At 35.6% G+C, this 17,567-nt stretch overlaps 1 protein-coding gene across 5 annotated transcripts in view; it reads left to right on the top strand.

Moving 5' to 3' along the window:
• The window catches only part of CENPC (centromere protein C), an 81,874-nt gene extending 67,810 nt beyond the window's left edge, over nucleotides 1-14,064 (top strand). For 3 of the 5 annotated variants that reach the window (XM_047091153.1, XM_047091152.1, XM_047091151.1), the window contains 5 exons: nucleotides 2,508-2,636; nucleotides 4,610-4,705; nucleotides 6,376-6,530; nucleotides 12,615-12,705; nucleotides 13,848-14,064. In XM_047091153.1, the coding sequence (XP_046947109.1) occupies nucleotides 2,508-2,636; nucleotides 4,610-4,705; nucleotides 6,376-6,530; nucleotides 12,615-12,705; nucleotides 13,848-13,918 (542 nt within the window). In that variant the 3' untranslated portion in view covers nucleotides 13,919-14,064. Of the gene's footprint in view, nucleotides 1-2,507; nucleotides 2,657-4,609; nucleotides 4,706-6,375; nucleotides 6,531-12,614; nucleotides 12,706-13,847 lie in introns of those variants that run through there. The other 2 variants (XM_047091154.1, XR_006964303.1) reach the window with 2 other exon arrangements.
• The last annotated feature ends 3,503 nt before the right edge of the window (nucleotides 14,065-17,567 follow it).

Here is a 17,567-nt window from a genome sequence, read left to right as displayed (position 1 = left end):
TATTTTGCCAGTTTCACTATGGTATGCCATGCAGAATATTGATTCAAGTCACGTCTGAAGGGAGTTCTTTGTGCCTCTTGGATTACAATGCCTTTTTCCTTCCCCTGATCAGGGAAGTTCTCAGCTATGATTTGTTCAAGTACACCTTCATCCCCTTTCTCTCTCTTCTTCTGGAATTCCTATGATATGGATATTGTTCCATTTGATTGCATCACTTAGTTCTCTAATTCTCCCCTCACACTCCTGAATTTTTTTATCTCTCTTTTTCTCAGCTTCCTCTTTTTCCATCATTTTATCTACTAGTTCACCTATTCTCTCCTCTGGCTCTTCAATCCGAGCTGTGGTCGTCTCCATTTTATTTTGCACCTCATTTATAGCATTTTTTAGCTCCTCATGACTATTTCTTAGTCCCTTGATCTCTGTAGCAATAGATTCTCTGCTGTCCTCTATGCTTTTTTCAAGCCCAGCAATTAATTTTATGACTATTATTCTAAATTCTTGTTCCGTTGTATTGCTTAAATGGTTTCTGATCATTTTGTTAGCTGTTGCTACTTCCTGGAGTTTCTTTTGAGGAAAATTCTTCCGTTTCGTCATTTTGGGTAGTCCCTTGGGTGGCTCTAAACTGCAGAGCACTTCCCCTGTACTGTCCAGGTAACTTGTGTTGGTGGGCGGGGCCGCAGTCAGACCTGATGTCTGCCCCAGCACACTGCTGGGGCCACAATCAGACTGGTGTGTACCTTATTTTCTCCTCTCCCAGGGGTAGGACTCACTGTGGAGTGGTGTGGCCCCTGTCTGGGCTACTTGCACATGCCAGGCTTGTGGTGCTGCTTCGATGGGATCTGGTCTATTAGCCGGGGTGGATCCACAAGATGCACAGTGGTGGGAGGGGCAGGCTTAGCTCCCTTTGCCATCGGTGGTCCCCTGCGGGAGGGGCCCTGTAGCACCAGGAGGGAGGCAGACCCGTGGGAAGGATGGATCCACAGAAGCACAGCATTGGGTGTTTGCGCGGTGCAAGCAAGTTCGGTGAGGGGAACTGGTTCCCTTTGGAATTTTGGCTGGGGGATGGGAGAGGGAGATGGTGCTTGCCAGCGCCTTTGTTCCCTGCTGAACTGAGCTCTGTCTTCCAGGGCTCAACACCTCTCCCTCCCGGTGTCCTGTCATCCTCCTGCTCTCCGAGCAGAGCTGTTGGCTTATAATATTCCAGATGTTAAGTCCCGCTGGCTGTCAGAACTCACACAGTCCGGCCCCTCCACTTTTGCAAGCCAGACTTCGGGGGCTCTGCCTTGGCAGGCAGGCTGCCCCTCCACCGCCCCGGCTCCTTCCCGCCAGTCCGTGTAGCGCACACTGCCTCTCTGCTCTTCCGTGGGCCACTTGTCTACGCTTGGCTCTGGAGAGTCTGTTCTGCTAGTCTTCTGGCAGTTTTCTGGGTTATTTAGGCAGATGTGGGTGGAATCTAAGCGCTCAGGACGTGGTGAGCCCAGTGTCCTCCTACGCCATCATCTTCTAGAGTCAACTCCAGCTTCATCTTTTTCTATAATTTTATCTTCTATTTTACTTATTCTCCCCTCTGCCTTTTCAATCCTCACTGTCACCGCCTCTATTTTATTTTGCACCTCATTTACAGCATTTTTTAATTCATGACTATTTTTTAGTTACTTGATCTATGCAGCAGTAGATTCTCTGCTGTCTTCTATGCTTTTTTCAAGACCAGTGATTAATCTTATGACTTATTCTAAATTCTTGTTCAGTTATATTGTTTATATCTGTTTTGATCAATTCCTTAGCTATTGCTACTTCCTGGAATTTCTTTTGAGGAAAATTCTTCCGTTTTGTCATTTTGGCTAGTTTTCTGTACCTTATGTGTTTTAAAAGCTTGTTATGTGTCCTGCACCTGTGAGCACTACTATATTAAAGAGGGGTCATACACTGTCCAGGGCCTGGCCCTTCAGGAGGTGTTTTTTGGAGTGTGTTACTTGCTCTCTGTTGTTGTGACTCTGATTGCTTTATCTCCCTACTTGTAGTGTTGTTTTGGACCCTGTACCAGGTGTGCTTTGATTTGTTTGTTAAAGTAGCTCTATGGCCTGCCAGGTTGTCCGGGCCCCTGGAGAAATCTCTGTCACTCTGCAGCCTGGACTCTTGGAGTTCAAAGTCCTTTGGCCTCAACACTGCTGTGTTTGAGGGATGAGGGAACTTTGGGTCCCCCTACTTCTCTGCCATCTTGAATCTCTCCTCTTTGTTTGTTTTTTAACCTTCCATTGATGAATGTTGATTTCAAGCAACAGAGATCATTCTCCCATCTTCCATCAGCTCATCTGTATTTAGGGTAGTAGAAACATAAGTGGGGTTGGTTGGTATTTGTGTTATTTGAGTTACTAGCTGTAAAATGGAATAGTAGTATATCCTCTGGTAGTCTGAAAGGAAATACGCTATATTAATTTAAATTTTTTTAAATATTTTTACTTTCCCAGGTATGATACTTTATTACCTTTTTTGTTGTTAACTTCCAGGAGGATTTGTGATTGGTGGAATACTGTCCCCAGACACAGTATCAACTAAAAGGAAGGCAAAAGGAAACATTGGAAAAGTCAACAAATTAGTTAATAGGAAAAGGATCTGTCTTGATAATGATGAAAGAAGTATGAACTTATTCCTGAAAGTAACTTTTGGATTTTATTTTAAATAATAGTACGCTGGTGGGGCAACTGGGTGGCTCAGTTAGTTCAGTCTCCGACTCTTGATTTTGCTCAGGTCATGATCTCAAGGCTGACAATGCAGAATCTGCTTGGGATCTTTCTCTTGCTCTCTCCGCCACTCCCCTGCTTGTGCTCTCTCTCAAAATAAATAAATAAACATTAAAAATAAGTAGTGCTCTGAGAGGTAGCCTTTTATAAATTTTGAAATTTATTTATAAAACCTTTAGATATAATACTTTAGGGTGAATTCACTTTTTTTCTTCTCTCTTTTCTGTTAAGTTTTTTATTTAATTCCAGTATAGTTAACATATAGTATTATATTAGTTTCACATGTACAATATAGTGATTCAGCAATTCTATACATCATTATTCAGTACTCATTTTAAGTGTACTCTTAATCCCCTTCACATATTTCACCCAGCCCCTCTCCCACCTCCCCTCTGATATGCTTCATTTTAAATGAGTACCCTCAGTTAAAGGTTTTTTTTTTTAACGACATTTTTTACTTGAAGCATACTTCAGAATACATGGTTCTAAAAGATGTATTTAAAATAGAATACACATTTTCTTCAAGTACACACAGAAGAATCCCCTATTAAAATCACATAAAAAGAAATATGACGAATGTTGCAAATTTAAGAAGACTGAAATCATATCAAGTATATTTTCCAACCATAGTGGTATAAAACTGAAGATTAACAATAAAATAAAGCTAGAGAATCTACAGTGTAAATATTAAATATTTAATACATAAATATTAACACACTACTCCACAAGATTGGGCCAGATAAGAAATCAAACGCAAAACTTGTCGTTACTTTCAATGTTATTGTTTAATATGGTCTCTATTTTATTTACTTCTGTTTATTTATTTATTTATTTATTTATTTTTAATTTTTTTTTTTCCTTCCTTTACTAAATTTCAGCTAAGTCTTTTCTTTTACTGGTTCCTTGTGGTGTAATGTGAAGTTGTTTATTTGAAATTTTCTTAATACAAGCATTTATAACCATAAATTTCACTCTTAACATCTGCTTTTGCTGCATTCTATGAGTTTTGGAATATTGTATTATTTATTTTATTTTATTTTATTTTATTTTATTTATTTTGTTTTGTTTTATTTCATTTCATTTCATTTCATTTCATTTCATTTCATTTCATTTCATTTCATTTTTTCCTTTCCTTTCCTCCCCTCCCCTCCCCTCCCCTCCCTTTCCTTTCTCTACACTCAATGCGGGGCTTGAACCCACAACCCTGAGATCAAGAGTCACACAATGCCCCATGTTTTTCTTTTATTTTGAATTTACTTTTTACCGTCCACTTTTGTCAAGATTTTGGAAATACGCTGATTTTGTTCTTTAAAAAAATCATTAATGGCATAATATAAAGCATTTCCTCATGAGTAAATTGCTTTTCACTGAAACTGCCTTTTCCTGTGCTCAAACTATGATTAAAATAGATATTTTAGGGGTGTCTGGGTGGCTCAGTAAGCATCTGACTTTTGAACTCAGGTCTTAATCTCAGGGTCATGAGTTCAACTCTGTTGTAGCCTACTTCAATACAAATGAAATGAAATAGATATTTCAATAAATTTTTTTCTGAAGTGTATTACATACTTCAGCTCTCTTGAAGGATATTCAGTATGACATATAACTTCTTGATGACGCAAGAGTATCAAGAGTTGTCACATCAAGCTTACAAAAATAAATTTAGTATGTTTGCTTCCATACTAAATCATTGTGGTTTTTGAATTTTTCTTTATCAGAGTGGTCATTTATAAATAGGAAAATTGGAAGAGAGTGTTATGCCTCTGGCAATTTTTTTGTGGTTGGTTTGTAGCTATATTTCATACTAGACTTATTTTTAATTGAGAAGAATTATTTAACTAGTTTCTATTTCAATGATATTTCTTTTGCAGAGAATAAATTCATGGTAAATCTGAATGTACCTTTGGGAGATCCGTTGCAGCCAACAAGGGTAAAGGACCCAGAAACAAGAGAGGTGATTCTCATGGGTAAGATTAGAGATGATACTGAAAATGCTTAATTTAACAGCTAGTAAGGGCAAACTGCTGGCTGGATGACTAGCCTATCTACTTTTTCTTTTTCTTCCCAGCTGTTTCAGAGCCAAAGTCCAGTAGGGTATCTAATTCCAATAAGCAGCCTGTGTGAAGACTACTCTGGAGGAGTATTGATACCAAACAACATCTAAAGGGCACATAACACAATGCATTTATACTCTGGGTTACAAGTGCTATCATTAGGAGTGTTGCCTCCCTGGTAGGGTACAGGTCTTCTTTGATCAAGAGGACACATGGGGACAAGGGCCTTTTATGGGTAATTGTTGCAATTTAGCTGATAGATCCCAGGATACCCTCTTACTGTGAGACCAGACAGGGACTGTGGGCAGGATTTAGACAGCCTTATAGGTCATGCATACCAAAAATAATACCTGAGATATCAGACCTTTAGGATGATGACTAGCAAGGACACTGATCTGCCACACAAATGCCAGGTTTAAGTTTAAGGTCAGCACAGGGTCCTAGAAGCCTCCTGTTGTATCTAGTAGGCATTAAAAGTACAGTGCCTGGGACACCATGAGTGGTTCCAAAGGAGGGGCTATAGTGCGAGAAGGGCAAGTAGGGGACACTCAGCTGTTTAGCAACCAGGCAGTATTTACATACAGGAAATATTTAGATGTTTTAACTGTTTTGACAGTACCAATAAGTACTGAGGACTGTTTATCCTAAGTCAAAGGACAAATAGGTCAAGTCAGAGAGGTAGTAATGGTATTTTCACTTAAAATTTTGGCTGTGAAGTAAGTTCCATTTGACATCTTAAGTAGTACAGTTATTTTTATAATCAGATTGTTTATTTGGCAACAGGTAGAAGTACAGAAAATTTTGTTTAGTGTATTATCTTAAAACATTTGCTGTTTAGGTTCGAAAAGTAGTGAGTTTGTCAGGAGTTCATTGCTTTTTATCTGTTTCTTGCATCTATGTATTTTCTATGTCCTATAACCTGTGAGATTACTAACATTACCAAAAATCCAAGGAAACAAGCTGATGATAAAGAATATATTAACTATATATTTGGCAAGGTTTATAAGTAAAAGGGAAATTGAAGAGTGAGGTAGTTATTTTTGAGCATCTATTAGAACTCTTGCTTCACATGACAGAAATCTTGCTATTTAATAATCAGTCAGGCAAAGCACAAAATCTGTTGTTATGACGATACATTTGTTAATTTTGGGCTTTGTTAAACTTTTTAAAGATATGGAATTCTACCTTGTGTCTTAGCTAATTTTGTTTTCTGAGCTATAATAGAAATAATAATAATACTGCCACTATTATCATTAATATCCAAGGCTTATCTAATGCTTATTTTGTGCCAGGCAGTGTTTTAAATACCTTATACACATTAATTCATTTGATAGTCACAACTCTAACATAGATGAACTGTTGTCTCATTTTATAGAAAAGGAAGCAGACACAGGGTGAGAAATAACTTGCCTGGTCACACAGCTTATAAGGCAGACAAAATTCTACCTCTACCATTTTATTTAGCTTGAGTAAATGAGGTTTATATCTAGAAATAACTCTGTTGTATACATGTGTGTATATGTTCTATCATTGATCATTATTATTGCTATTGCTTTATATTTATAGTAGTGTTTTTCCCTTAGATCTTTTAAGGCCACGAGATACATATCAGTTTTTTGTTGAGCATGGTGAATTGAAAGTATATAAAACACTGGATACACCCATTTTTTCGATGGGAAAATTGATATTAGGACCACATCAAGAAAAGGGAAAACAGCATGTTGGCTCAGATATATTGGTAAGTGTATTTCTCCATATATTTATGTTTGGGTATAACTCTCATTTATTGGACTTGATGAGGCATTAAAAACACTATTTTCTCAGAAATGAAATTACTGTAGTGCATGAGAATTTTTTTTATTTGTTAAGTCTTTTTAGAGTTGGTCAGCCAATGGTTATTTAAAAGTACTTGTTCTGTACATAGCACTGTAACTTCAAACTTCAAAAATTCCGACGTTTCTTTACTTAAAAGAATCCTAGAATATATCTAGGTTTGCAGACAAATCAGTAAAGCCAGTGAAAATTAAGCCTAAATCTCGTTTATCAGATCATGTAGTTTAGCAACAATGAGGTTTTAAAAGTCTTCTTCAGAATCATGTAATTAGCGTAGACGGAGGACTAGAAGCTAGTTACTTCAGTAAGTACTAAATAATGTATTACTGTATATGGCAGTATTACTGGCTGAAATTATAATGAGATGGCAAGGTGGGTCAGTCTCTGCCTCTGTCTCTTATTGGAGATACACACCCCTACACCACTGATGTGAGATACATATATTTGCACATTTTGAATTTGAAAATTACATAATTTGAAAATCACCAGATTTTAAGAATAGTAATATTTTACTGACATTTAAAAAAACGTTATGTCTGAGGCACATTTTTCAGTAAGTAGCGTTTCAGGAACTTGTGGTATCATGGATTAGTAGAGTGTTGTTTTCAAAACAATTATTTTTACTGACAAAATTGAAGTAAACTCAAGAAGGAAAAAAAGAAAGAACATGCGGGCCCTTGAATTTGTATTAACAAAGAAGGGCAATTTGAGACAAGGAAAGAAGTTACACATGAAAGTAAAAGAGTAATTCATTATTACATTAGTATAAGTAGAATCCAGATTTAAAATGCTTTAATTTTTTTTAAATTTATTTATTTACTTATTTTGAGAGAGAGAGCGCACACGTGTGCTCATGAGCGGGGGAGGGCAGAGAGAGAGAGAGAGAGAGGGAGACAGAGAATCCCAAGCAGTCAGCACAAAGCCTGATAAAAGGCTCAAACTCACAAACCGTGACATCATGACCTGACCCGAAACCAAAAGTTGGGCGTTTAACCAACTGAGCCACCTAGGCGCCCCAGATTTAAAATACTTTAAGATATACTTTAAACCAATCTTAAAATGTTATTGATCTTCAGGTGCTATTAAAGGAGTAAAAGTAACGCATTTAATTGAAGTAATAATTCCTGTATAATCGTTAAAGAACAATTAATTAGATAAGCATTGTGCAATACTATCATTGAAATAATAGCACTTACCCATTAAATTGTAATGCCATTATTATACAAAAGAAAATTTGAGTAGTGAATGTTTTGTAAGTATTTAACCTGGCCACTATTCAAAGGAATCCACGTTAGAAACGTGGATATTTTATATTTACTGAACTAGTAGAAATTATTGGAAAGATAATTATATTCTTTGACCTATGAATCTCATTTCAGAATATTTTCCTAAGAACATAATTTAAAGGTTAGGGAAGCTGGACATATGTAGGTATTTATTGTAACATTGATAGTAATTGCAAAAATTAGAGACAGTTGAAATGTGCTGCAGGAAGAAATGGTTATATTTTATATTTTGACCTAATGAGATAAACCATTGTATGATACTAAGCAGTTATATAGCACTTAGATGTTCCATGTACTCTCCTAAGTATTTTTATATCAGTTTAGACATATTATTTTAAAGAATAGCCATATAAGAAGACCTTTAGGATAAATATTTAAGCAAACTTTTATAAAATAGAGAGTTCCCTATTTTACTGTGACTAGAATTTAAAAATGAAATTGAAGGAACTGTAGAAATATAACATGTTATTAAGTTATTATAGTTGATTTTTATTTCTTTGAAATATTGTCTTTAACGGTTTTTAATGAAAATGAGTTAGTTTTTTTTTCTTGATAACAAGGAGAATAGTTTTACATTTTTTGTTTAAACATGAAGCACACTTTTATTTTTTTAATTTTTTTAAGTTTATTTTTATTTTTATTTTTTTAATGTTTATTTATTTTTTGAGACAGAGAGAGAGACAGAGCATGAATGGGGGGAGGGTCAGAGAGAGGGAGACACAGAATCCGAAACAGGCTCCAGGCTCTGAGCTGTCAGCACAGAGCCTGACGCAGGGCTCGAACTCACAGACCGCGAGATCATGACCTGAGCCGAAGTCGGCCGCTTAACCTACTGAGCCACCCAGGCGCCCCAAGTTTATTTATTTTTGAGAGAGGGAGAGAATGTCAAGCAGGCTCAGCACAGTCAGCTCAGAGCCTGCGGGGCTCGATCTTACGAGCTGTGAGATCATGACCTGAGCTGAAATTGAGAGTTGGCTAACAAACTGAGCCACCCAGGTGCCCAAAACATGAAGCGTGCTTTTCAATATATGCTTTTGAGAAACAAAAGGGACCAGATGGAGAACCAGCATAGGGCATTAACTCTTTCCTTCAGACTCAATGTTAAAGAATCTCTATGAGAGGGACATGATAGCAGTAGTAGATTTGTTAAAATCAAACCACAGAAGAATTAACAGATTAACTGTAGGAGTTGGTTGTGGAGCTCTCCCAGAAGACAAGAGATTAAGAAATGGAAAATATAAAAGTGAAGCGATGTGGGGAACAGAAAAAAAAAATAGAAGAGAGATAAAAGCACAAATGAGTGAAGGGTAGAAATATTTGAAAAATTAGACGATAAATGTTCCAGAACTGAAAAACAGAAAAGTGAGAGCAACACACTTAAGGGAACCAGAGTTCCTTAGAGAAATGTCTGAATGCAGGCCTGGGGCTGAGCTTGAAATATTTTGGTCATACCTATGGGCAAACTTACCAAAGACCATTAGAATTGGGTCATAAGGTCACAGGATCCAACTTGAAGATGCTTTCATTGGACAAAGATGTGAAAGCTTGAGTATCAATAAAAATAACTTAAGTGAATTGATACACATCTGTTATATCTAAATTCATGAATTTTAAAGACAGCTACAAAAAGAAAAACGAATTCACCATTGTTGGAGAATTCTAGGAAGCTAACTCATTTTGACAACAGATATGGTAAATAAAGGGAAAGAATCAAACATTTATTCTGCCCTTTTCATATAAACTGTACTATTATGTAACCAAATAGATATGAGGCAAAATTTGTTCTCTTAGAAATATTCCAATTAATACATGAGGAAGAAGTGTTAGAATGAAATATTACCATTTTGCAACCCCTGAGAAACTGTTGGATCTATCTAGATATGGAGCATCAGTCTCTGCTAACATCTGAAAAAAAAGACAGCCAGACATTATGTGCCTCCTCATGGAAGAATACAGCAATATGTATGAAATAGTCTTGTCTCTTCCATCCCCTTAAAAAAAATTAACAACAACAAAAATACCTGAATTTGATCAAAACTCTAAGATCCAACTACCAGTATAGGAAATAAAGAATAGATGACCTTTCAAATGACCCCCTCGGAGTGTAATGAGCAAAATTCAGCTGTGCAGAGGTTTTTACAACAAACTTTGCTGCTCGATTTCTTTAATAAATACATTGCAAGAAATAAAAAAGAACCAAGTAGAACCTATAGATCAGGGTTTCTCAACCCTGGCACTATTGACATTTTAGACCAGATAATTATTTGTGTAGGGGCTTTCTGTGCATTGTGGGATGTTTAGAAGCATCCCTGGCCTCTACCAAATAGACTCTAGTAGTACTTCTCTAGTTGTAAGAATCAGAAATGTTCCCAAATATTGCCTGTTGTGTCCTGAAATTGAGAAATCATCCCCAAATTGAGAGCCACTATAGTGATTTAAGTGATTTTAGAGGATAAGTAAACTCTTCAAAACACATTTAAGAGACAATTGGAAATTGTAATACAGACTGGGTATGTGATATTAAATATTCATGTTTAGGTGTGATAATGCTGTTGTAGTCGTGTTTTTAAAAAAGCACCTTGAGGTGTACCTGGCTGGCTTAGTTGTCAGAGGCTGCAACTCTTAATATCAGGGTTGTGAGTTTGAGCCCTACTTTGAATGTGGGGATTACTGAAAAAAAATAAACAAGACTTTAAAAAATACATAAAATGAAAAAGCACCTTGATTTTTTAGTACACGCTGAAATATTTATAGATGGGTTTATGATGCTGGGGTATTATTGCAAAATAATATGGAATGGGGGAAGTAAAGGGACTGAACAGGGAAGGTTGTTGGTGTTAGATACTCATGGTAGTTCAACATTCTATTTTTGTGTATTTCAAAAGCCTTCTTACTAAAATGTTGACAGAAATGGGGAGTTGTGCTTAGAGAGCCAAACTGAATAGGTAAGGAAAAAAAAAAACCACCTAGAAATATATGCTTGACGTTCTGGGTAGTATGTTTGTTGCCTTTTGTTTTTTAAATTGGGACAAATTTTTTTAGATGTAATAAAAAATATTTTTAATTAAATTATAAAACTACCTTTGGAACCATTACAAGAGCTTTTTTCCCATTTAGGGAGTTAGTATATCATATTAAGAGCATGCATTCTGGAATCAAAGTGCCTGAGTTCAAACTCAGCTCTGCCATTTACATTGTGAACTTGGAAAATTACACCCCTCTGTTGCCTCTATTTCTTCATTTGTATAAAGCTATTAAAATAGTACCTGTCTCACTGGTAAGTACATACATTAAATGAATATAAATTAAATGCTCAGAACAGTGGCTGGCAAGGAGTAAGTGCTAAATAAGTGCTAGCTGCTGTTTTTCTGGTATTTTAGGCTCATTTTACAAAGAGTTAAGAAAAAAAAGGAGGAGGAAGAGGAGGAATAATTCTCAGAATGTTTTTGATTGCTAAATCTCAAAATCTGAATCTCATTGTTTGAAGGCTTTATGTTGTTTTAGTTGCCAAAAAACAGATCATTGCCAGGATGCTACGTACACATAAATATAAAAATTGCCATGTTTGAATATGGAAGCCTGTACGACTGAGAGTTGGTTTTATCCTTTTACTTTCTTAATGTTGATACTTATTTAAATGTATCATTTGTTTGGTTTGTTTTTGCTCTCACTTTGGTTTGTCAGTTTGAATTACATGTCCCGAGCATGTAACCTTCAACGAGGTGTATATAAAACCTAGCTGTTTTTCTAGTATACTAAAGTGATCTTATTTACAGTGGTTCTGAATTTTCATAAGCTGGTAAAAAATAAGAACAAAAGAAATTTCTTCCCATGTTAATTTTCTATTGCTGTTTTAACAAATTAGTATAGTTCCAGTGGCTTAAAACAACACCCATTTATTATCTCATAGTTATATAGGTTAGAATTCTTCTATTTTTAAATGTTTATTTATTTTGAGAGAGAGAACGGGTGAGAAAATCCTAAGCAGGCTCTGTGCTGACAGTGCAGAGCCAGACATGGGGCTCAAACCCACAAACTGTGAGACCATAATCTGAGCCTAGATCAAGAGTCGGAAGCTCAACCAACTGAGCCACCTGGGCGCCCCTATAGGTTAGAATTTTGGTGAGCTTGGCTGAGTATTCCGTTTAGAGTATCACAAGGCTGGAATTAAGATGTTGGGAGCCCTGTATTCTTTTCTGGAGGCTCTTAGGATGATTTTGCTTTCAGGTTCGTTCAGGTTGTTGGCAGAAATCAGTTCCACATGGTTGTAGGACTGAGGCTCCCATTTCCTTGCTGGCTCTTGGTCAGAATGTCATTCTTAGCTTCTAGAAGTAGCTTCTATTTCTTGGCTCATGGCCCTCTTATCTTCAGTGCCAGCAGTCTGTGTCTTTAACATGCTTTGAATTTCTCTGCCTTTTCCTCTCCTTCATCTCTCTTCTGCTTCCAGCAGAAGCAATTCTCCACTTTTAAAAGGTTTGTGTGATTAGAATGGGCCCAACTAGATAATCCAGGCTTATTTATCTCCCCATCTCAAGGTCCCTTTTGCCATGTAACAAAACAAGTTCTGAAGATGAGAGTGTGGACATCTTTGGAGGGCCATTTTTCTGCTTATTCTTAAAGGAAATGTTTCCTTTAAGTTTCATTACAGTGAGTGAGTTGTGGTGGTTCAATTTGAAATGAAATTTTAATTTTTAATTTTACAGGTTTTTTATGTTAACTTTGGTGACCTTTTATGTACCTTACATGAAACACCTTATATAATAACAACTGGGGATTCATTCTATGTTCCTTCAGGTAAGAATAATTAAATACATTTTCTTTCATATAGTTAAATATTTATATAGTTGCTCATGAGCACCATGCAAATGGAAGCCACAGTGGTCAAAATGAAACTGTTGTGTGACTGATGCCAAAGAAGTTTGATACATATTTTAATTTTATCATTAGGTAAGTATGTTAGTATTTGGTTACCTGAAAATTGAACAGGAGTTGTTACTAAAGGTAAAAATAGTTAGTTAGAAGATATGTTGTGTCCAATGTAGGAGGAAAATTATTTCTCCTGTATTATCTCTAAGACATTATGTAGTCAAACAATTTTAGTAGGTTATTTTAAGCATACAGAATAGTGTGTTTCATTAGCTGTTGAAGAGCACAGCCTTTGGAAAGAGGACTTTTAATTTGTTCTTTTGTTTATTCATCATTCAGTGAAGGTGACTGAAAGTCTCTCAAACATTGCTCTTAAGAATGGGATACATAAGTGAACCAAATAGGGAAAAATCCCTGTCCTCATGGAGCTTACGTTCTAATGAAAGGAGACAGTAATAGTAGCAGTGTTATACAGTCTTTAGTATGTACCAGCACTGTTGTGAACACTTTATTATAACTCAGTTAATCCTAATATGTATCAACTTCTAATACATAGAAAGTCACAGTGTGTCACAGTATTGTACTCACTGCTATAAACCTACCTTATATGTGTGGCTATTCTGTATTTTACTTCTGTTGTTATTTATAATTAAGAGAAGCATTTGCTCTTTTTAAACTTTGAGATTCTGTTTTACCTTTTGTAATTACTTTTATATGCATATATCTGGTTTAGGGGAATCTACAGCAGTTTCAATGAACTAATAACAGTTGAATTCAGAGAAAAATTTCCTCTTCCTTCACCCTTGTCTGATTCATCTTTGCATTTAGAATGATCAGAATGATGTAAAATTTTCACTTTTTCAAACCTTATCTGGATTACAGGTGATGGTTAACTCTTGGATTTTTTTAGTTCATGGAATTAAATAAGACTTACTTTAGATGAATTTATCTTCAAAAAAAATTGGTAGTATATACTTTTTAACTGCCTTAGTGATAGCTAAACATTTAATCAAAAGGAAATGATTTCTATGGAAATAACTGTTTTTTTTTTCTTACTGCTTTACTTCTAGGTAATTATTACAACATCAAAAATCTCCTGAATGAGGAAAGTATTCTTCTTTTTACTCAGATAAAAAGATGAAAGATGAAGCAAAGTTTAAATAAGTGTGTGTGTGTGTGTGTGTGTGTGTGTACACATATACACATATATGTATAAAACAGTTTGTGCAGTTGAGACATTTATCTTTGTAATTATTTGTGATGTTTTAAAATAAAAGTTTTATTCAATTTTGTGTTCTTTTATTTGATAAACATTTCAAACTCCCATATGTGTCTTCAACTTTTTCCACAAATGTACCCCATAGGCCTGTATTGATACCCACACTCATAGTATTTTAATAACATGAAAAGAATACCAAAATCACTGCTCTCATGGTGAAATATAGGACATACCTATTTTAGAAGAGATTTGATTAATATATTCATTCATTTAAAAATCTTTTCCAAATGTTAGTGTTAAGTGACGAATCCAGTAATAGGAACTGTGGATATATATCACTAGTACATCTGAATTACTTTCCTAAGGCTTTGTAAGAAAATAGTACAAACTGGTGGCTTAAAAACAAAAATGTATTTCCTCAATTCTGTAGGCTAGAAATCTGAAATCAGAATGTTGGCAGGGCCATGTTCTCTCTGAATTCTGTAGGTTTCACAATAATGTTTCTGCTTAGAATTCCTCTTTCTATTAAAAGGATAGTCAGGGGGTGCCTGGGTGGCTAAGTTGGGTAAGAGTCTGACTTCAGCTCAGGTCATGATCTCACAGTTCATGAATTCAAGCTCTGTGTCCAGCTCTGTGCAGAGCAAGCAGCCTGCTTTGGATTCTGTGTCCCTCCCCCACTTTCTCTTTCTCTCTCTCTCTCTCTCTCTCATAAATATTAAAAAAATCATTAAAAAAGTAAAAGTGTGAAAGATTATTTAAAAAATAACTCAGGCTTTCTTCTTACCAGATGCACTGAAAATATGTAGGAAACTAAAGAGATTTAGGGGATAAAATGGTTAAATGTCAAAAACAAATTGCTAGCAGTATTTCTGTAGTCATTTTAAGTATTCTTCTATTAACCTGAAAATCTGAGTTTCATTTGTCATCATTATAATTGAACAGTATGTTTTAAATGTTGCTCTTATTTTGAAAGATCAATGTAAATGTATTACTTTTTCATTTGAAGCTGGTAGGGCATTGTCTATGAACTTCTCAGTGTCTCCATACAAAGTTGCAGAGTTTAGTAAATGAATAAACTTTTTATCACTAGAGAAACTGGTATACTTGCTTTCCCAGGTCAAGAGGTGTTGTAGACTCTAAGTCTAAAGTTCTTTCTTGTTTAGCAAGAAAGCTGGACGCAGGATTAAAATGCCAGAGATGGCTAATGTCTGGGAAAAGACAAGAGCCCCAATAAGTGTCCTTGCCCTGTTTTTATTAGGATCCGAAGGCTTACAAACATGGTGATGAACGTGCACAAAGAGACAATAAATCTGTGAAGATTAGCTCATGGACCTGAGGGAAAGGGAGTCTTGAAGATATTCGGGGTTAGGGGGTTAGGGTTTGGGTTAATACCAAACAAAATCCTGGCCCTGCTGAAAGTTGTTAAAAGCAGACCTGAGGCCTACCCCCTCTGTTTATCTTAGCTAGTCTAGGAGATGAGATAGGACACGTGACTTCAGGGTTAACAAGGCACCTTTTCTTTTGTTAATCCTCTCCCCTCTGGGCAGCGCAGCAGTCTATTGCCCTGTTTATTACCTTGTTTACCTAACTTGACTCTTCCCTCCTATGTGAAAGCAGCTTTCTGCTCTAGTACTAAATTGGGGGTCACTTGTGCCCTGAATACCTAATCTTGTTTCATATACCTATGTATTGGGGCCTATGCTCCTCCCTACTTTATCCTGGGGGCCTTAGCACCCCCTTCTCCTTATTTGCCTAATCTTGTTTACCCAAACTTTGGTGTGAGCATCCTATGGCTTTGTACTTCTTTATGACTTGTTAACCCATTGGTGTAAACCCAGGGAATTTCTAAGCTTATTCCCCACAAAGAGTTAATAGGACTAGCTGTGTTTTGGTCTTTACTTAGACTGGCCAGATTTTGCTCAGTAATTTGCAATGGCTTGATTTTTTTTTTTTTTAAGTGAAGCATTTATTTTATTGATGTAACTTACAAATAGTCAAATGCATGGATCTCACAGTTCAATGAGTTTTTGCAAGTACATCTTATACCTAAGTAACCCACAAAATTTCTTCCACTTAATGTTCCTATTCTGTCCAGTTCCTGCCAGCCTGACTTCCATCTCGTGGGCCATTGTTCTGCTTATCATGGTAAAGAGGTTTTACTTGTTCTAGAACTTTATATACATGGACTCATAAAATACTTACATTCAACACAGTATCTAGGATTCATCCACTGTGGTGGTTTGTCTATCGGTTGTTCATTCATGTTTTATTGCTTAGTAGTATTCCAGATGAGCACTGTTCCTTCTTTTTGTAATCTCTAGAAGAGTATACAAGATTGTTAACATTTCCTTCTTAAATGTTAAGAAAGAATTACCAGTAAAACCATCCAAGTCTGGACTTTTCTCTCTGGGGAGATTTTTCATTAGGGCTTTAACTTCATTAGTAAGTATCAGAATATCCATATTTCTTATCTCTTTAATTTTGGTAAGTTTGGTTTTTGAAGAATTTGCCTATATCTAAATTTCAGCTTGATTTGCATGAGATCATATTTTTTTCTTTCAAGAGCTTTCTTGAGATTTGATATAATATCTTAAAATATTTATAAGTTAATATAAAAATGCTTAGTGCAGGATCTGAAGCACAAGTTACGCTATTAACAATTTTTTTATCTTTTTTTGGTCATTTTTTGCTATTTATCAGTTTTGTTACTCTTTTAGAATAATTAACCTTCATTGATTTTTCTCGTGTTTCTATTCCATTCATTTTTGATCTGATTTTTATAATTCAGTGCATTCTACTTTGGATTTGATTTTTTTTTCTACCTTCTTAAGGTGAATGTATTTAGATTGTTTATTTTAGAATTTTCTCCCTTTCTAATTCAGCCATTGAAAGCTGCACTTTGATATGTCATTTAATTCAAGACATTTAAAATTTTTTCTTGTTATGTTCTCATTGACCAGTGGGTTATTGGAAGTGCCTCTTATAATTACCAAATATTTGAGTTTCCCAGATTTGTTTTGCTGAACTAATTTGGAGATTTGCTAAGTTTTCCCACAGTTTTAGATTTTGCAGCCCTGTGATTTCTATTGCATCTATTCAGTTCTGCTGTTGAAATATGAAGGCATCCGTAGACAAAGTAAATGAAATAGATGTTGCGATAAAACTTTACATACAGAAATGCAATGATCTTCATTCAGCATGTGAGTGTGATTTGCTAGTCCCTGATGTGTACAGAAAACATATTTTGTATGCTTTCAGTCCTTTAACATTTATTGATACTCTTATGATCTGCAGTATGGTCTGTCTGAGAATGTTTCCTGTGTTAGAAATGTGTATTCCGTTGCTATTGGAATATTCTGTCTGTTGATTGATAGTATTGTTTAAGTCTTCCATATCCTTACTGATTTGTGTGTAGTTTTTCTTTCCATTACTGATTAGGAATATTGATACCTCTGATTCTACCTATTGAATATTTCCTTTTCTTTGTCAATTTTCCCTTCATCTATTTTGAGACTATTGAGGTTCATTTTCATTTATTATTTTACTGTTGTGTTGACTTATTTATCATTAT

This window comes from Lynx rufus, unplaced genomic scaffold (assembly GCF_022079265.1).
Source record: "Lynx rufus isolate CCGP_SWC_20201006 ecotype Redwood Valley unplaced genomic scaffold, mLynRuf1.p SCAF_3, whole genome shotgun sequence".
In the NCBI taxonomy this organism is placed as follows: domain Eukaryota; kingdom Metazoa; phylum Chordata; class Mammalia; order Carnivora; family Felidae; genus Lynx; species Lynx rufus.
This window is presented reverse-complemented; position numbering and strand designations above follow the sequence as displayed.